General features: G+C 36.8%; 1 protein-coding gene across 1 annotated transcript; it reads right to left on the reverse strand.

Moving 5' to 3' along the window:
* Nucleotides 1–1962: 1962 nt before the first annotated feature.
* On the reverse strand, nucleotides 1963–3236 carry LOC111367922 (elongation of fatty acids protein 3-like). Its single transcript, XM_022989035.1, has one exon. The coding sequence runs from the start codon at nucleotides 2948–2950 to the stop codon at nucleotides 2033–2035; it is 918 nt and encodes a 305-aa protein (XP_022844803.1). The 5' UTR covers nucleotides 2951–3236; the 3' UTR covers nucleotides 1963–2032.

Genomic DNA, 3236 nt, shown 5'->3' on the forward strand with positions numbered 1-3236 from the left:
GAGATCAATGAGAACAGTGAAATAGCGGTTCAATCATTGGCACATCGTTTGTGTCATTGTGAAAAGAGTTATGTTATATGTACAAAATTTATTTACAAAATTGATTAACAAAGTAATATCTATATCAGTTATTTCAATATCATATTTTTAAATCATTAAAAATCAATATTCTAAATTTTTTCAACACTTATTTTGTCAATAAAATTTGTAAACACGCTTTCTGTAAATAGCATAATACTCCTTGTGAAAATAGCTAAACCGACTACTTGGTCAACGGAAGTTCAACCCATGGCAAATTAGTGTCATTGTGGAAATTGGGAAATCGGGCTATTTGGTGAACAGACAGCTAATATCAACAAGCCCTTATTCGGCTCATATTAATTTTCATTTCATTACATTTTATTTCTCTCTTTTCTATTTTTAGCTACAAAATTTTCTATAAAATAATTACACATAAATCGAAAATTTTTCCTTCTTTTTTCAACCACTTATTTTTTATAAAAATGCTACTATTCCACTTATTTTCATTTTCACAAAACGAGGGCCAAGTATCATTATGCGTTGTTCATAGTGAACATGAGCAACTTATCCAATGATAATACGTGGTCTTGCAGCTCCCGAAACATAGCCTAGTGGAGCAAAGGACAGGAGTGAGATTATCTCACGCCTTTCTGGCAGCCGCAATGCGGGGGTTCGATTCTTAAAATATGGAATTGGACTCCTTGTAGGCGCAATGTACAAGCAGCTCTTGTTTCCTTACCTGTTGAAACATATTTCGCGATTTACCTTCCTTACAAAGTTCTAGGAACGACACGATGAGAGCCTTCAAAATTAGGGTTCAACCTTTATAGGTGGTCTTGCAACTTCATCGATGATTCTAATCATTGGACAAAAAATCTCCGGTCAAATATTTTGACTGCGGACCAAACTTTGAAGATCCAAAAAGGCTTTAAAGCGTGATCTCTGTGTCCTGTAGGGCCTGTTAAATTCACAAGCTTTGAGGATTCCAAAAGTTGGAAATTGTACCAAACATTTATTTTGATTAAGAGACAGAACTTCATTTTAAAAATAAATGTTCTTGTTATCGACCGACCCCACGACAAATATCAGAACCCATTATAATGTACGACTCGATATGGCAATTTGAGAAGACATCCAACCTAAAAGCCATTTGACACAAAGCCATCATTAAGCGCATGAATAATTTGATAATCACATTCAAGTTTCTTGATTTTCATAATACCGAGTTTTGAAAAAACAATAATTTTGAGTACTATGTGAGTCCAACGTCGACCAACAATAATTATGATAAAAAAAATCCTAATTTCGAATAAGACATATTAATTGATAATTATTTTCAAATCACTTCAAAATTAATGGTTCACCATCACATAAAATTATTTATATTTTCATTAAATAGAATATGGTTTGCGTACGCACCTTAGCAATTTGAAAAAGGCGACAAAAAGTGAGAGAGATGATCTTTCGCTAATCTAATTTTCGATAGAGTAAACAAAGAGCTAAGGTAGATAGATAATAACATTGCAAATTGATCTAACTAAGAGATAATATTACTATTTGTCTTGTAGTAAGCAGGACTTAACTCGTGTGTATATAATATATATATATATATATATATATATATATATATATATATATATATTTTTTTTTTTTTTTATTTTTTTTTTTTTCCTTTTACTGAAATAAAAAAAAATTAGTTTTCCTATCCAATTGTTTGTTGACAACAATGCAAATGACAACAATAGTGTAAAAATCAGGGTACAAATGATATAAACCTGAGAAGAAAGATGAGGATACAGAGTAGAACAACCATGGACAAGTTTCTTTTTTGGAATAGTACTGTGTATACCATAAATCAGTACTATCTCGTATGAGTGTTGTCATGGTGCAAAATTATTACTGCTTCCATGTCTCAAGGATAGCCCATTTTCCAGCATTTTTTTTATTTATTATTATTATTTTTTTCCTACTACTGAAAAATTTACAAAAGTCTAAAGAAAAACAAGAGTAATCAAATATCCCTGTCTTTGACCAGTTCCAAGTGTTCATCCTCTTCCGCCGCCACAAAGCGGTGATCACCACCACCGGCACAGGCACAGGCACCGGCCTTTCTTTTCTGCAGATGCATTTGCACATAGAATTTCAAGAAGAGAAAGAGAATGGCACCATTAAGCACTGAATTGAAAACCCATGCTCCGATTCCATTGCATCCTCCTTTAATGAAATGCAGCAATAGCACACCGACATGGCACAGTAGATTGCAACTCAACAACACCATCTGGCAGTTTACGACGAACGGAAAACACGCACTCCGCAGCCCTATCGCCGTCCAGAACCGGTACCCGTACACGACGGAGTATACTAAAGTGGTGAGAAGAATTGCAACCACTTGAAATGATTGAGAAAATTCGAGCCATAGAAATGACATGAAGATTAAAATTGAGTGGTTGAAAAGCTTGAAGAAGGACAGTCTTCGCCGGCGTAAAATTGTGAAGTATGTTCGTACGGCGTGGAGGAACCGCGAGAGGTAATAGATGTATGACCAGAAGAACACGCGGCCGGAGGGGCGTGTGCCTAGAGGGAAACAGAGAAGCCATTGAAAAGGTGTCGTCCGTAAACGACGCCAGAACCACCGTGTGTCACGGATCTCCGCGGCAGTGGAGAGGAGGATGCCAGTGAAGATTGTAACGGAGATAAGAGCCATGCTTAGGGAGTGTACCGCGGGGATGGGGCCGAGCGGGAGTGGACGGCGGTGGCGGAACACCAGGAGAAGAAGTAAATGAAGAAAAACCGACACGGCAACATAAGCGGCAATTGAGGAAAATAGGAAAGACCAGGTGGACCCCCACGATTGGGTGTGACTCCACCGGAACCCGACGATTGATGGGTGCTCCGACAGATAATACCTTATGCTCGGAATTAACATCATCGGCCGGACGATATAGTAATAAATCCCAAAATTCTTTGTCAAAGGTAATTTTTTTATAAAATAAAATTCTGGGGTTTACATGGAGGATGAAAAATGTCGCCTTTGATAGAACAAAGGCAAAGTTCTGTATCCTTTTCTTAACCTTCAGATTTTAGATGAAATCGTGAAGTGGAGAAGATATGGATTTTTTGGTGAAAATTGGGACAGGTGATTATTTAGTGTTGGGAGTGTGTACGTGGAGGATTCTGGTTGGAGCTGTTATGTTCAAATATGGCTGCAGATATTT

Source organism: Olea europaea, chromosome 18 (assembly GCF_002742605.1).
Source record: "Olea europaea var. sylvestris chromosome 18, O_europaea_v1, whole genome shotgun sequence".
Classification (NCBI taxonomy): domain Eukaryota; kingdom Viridiplantae; phylum Streptophyta; class Magnoliopsida; order Lamiales; family Oleaceae; genus Olea; species Olea europaea.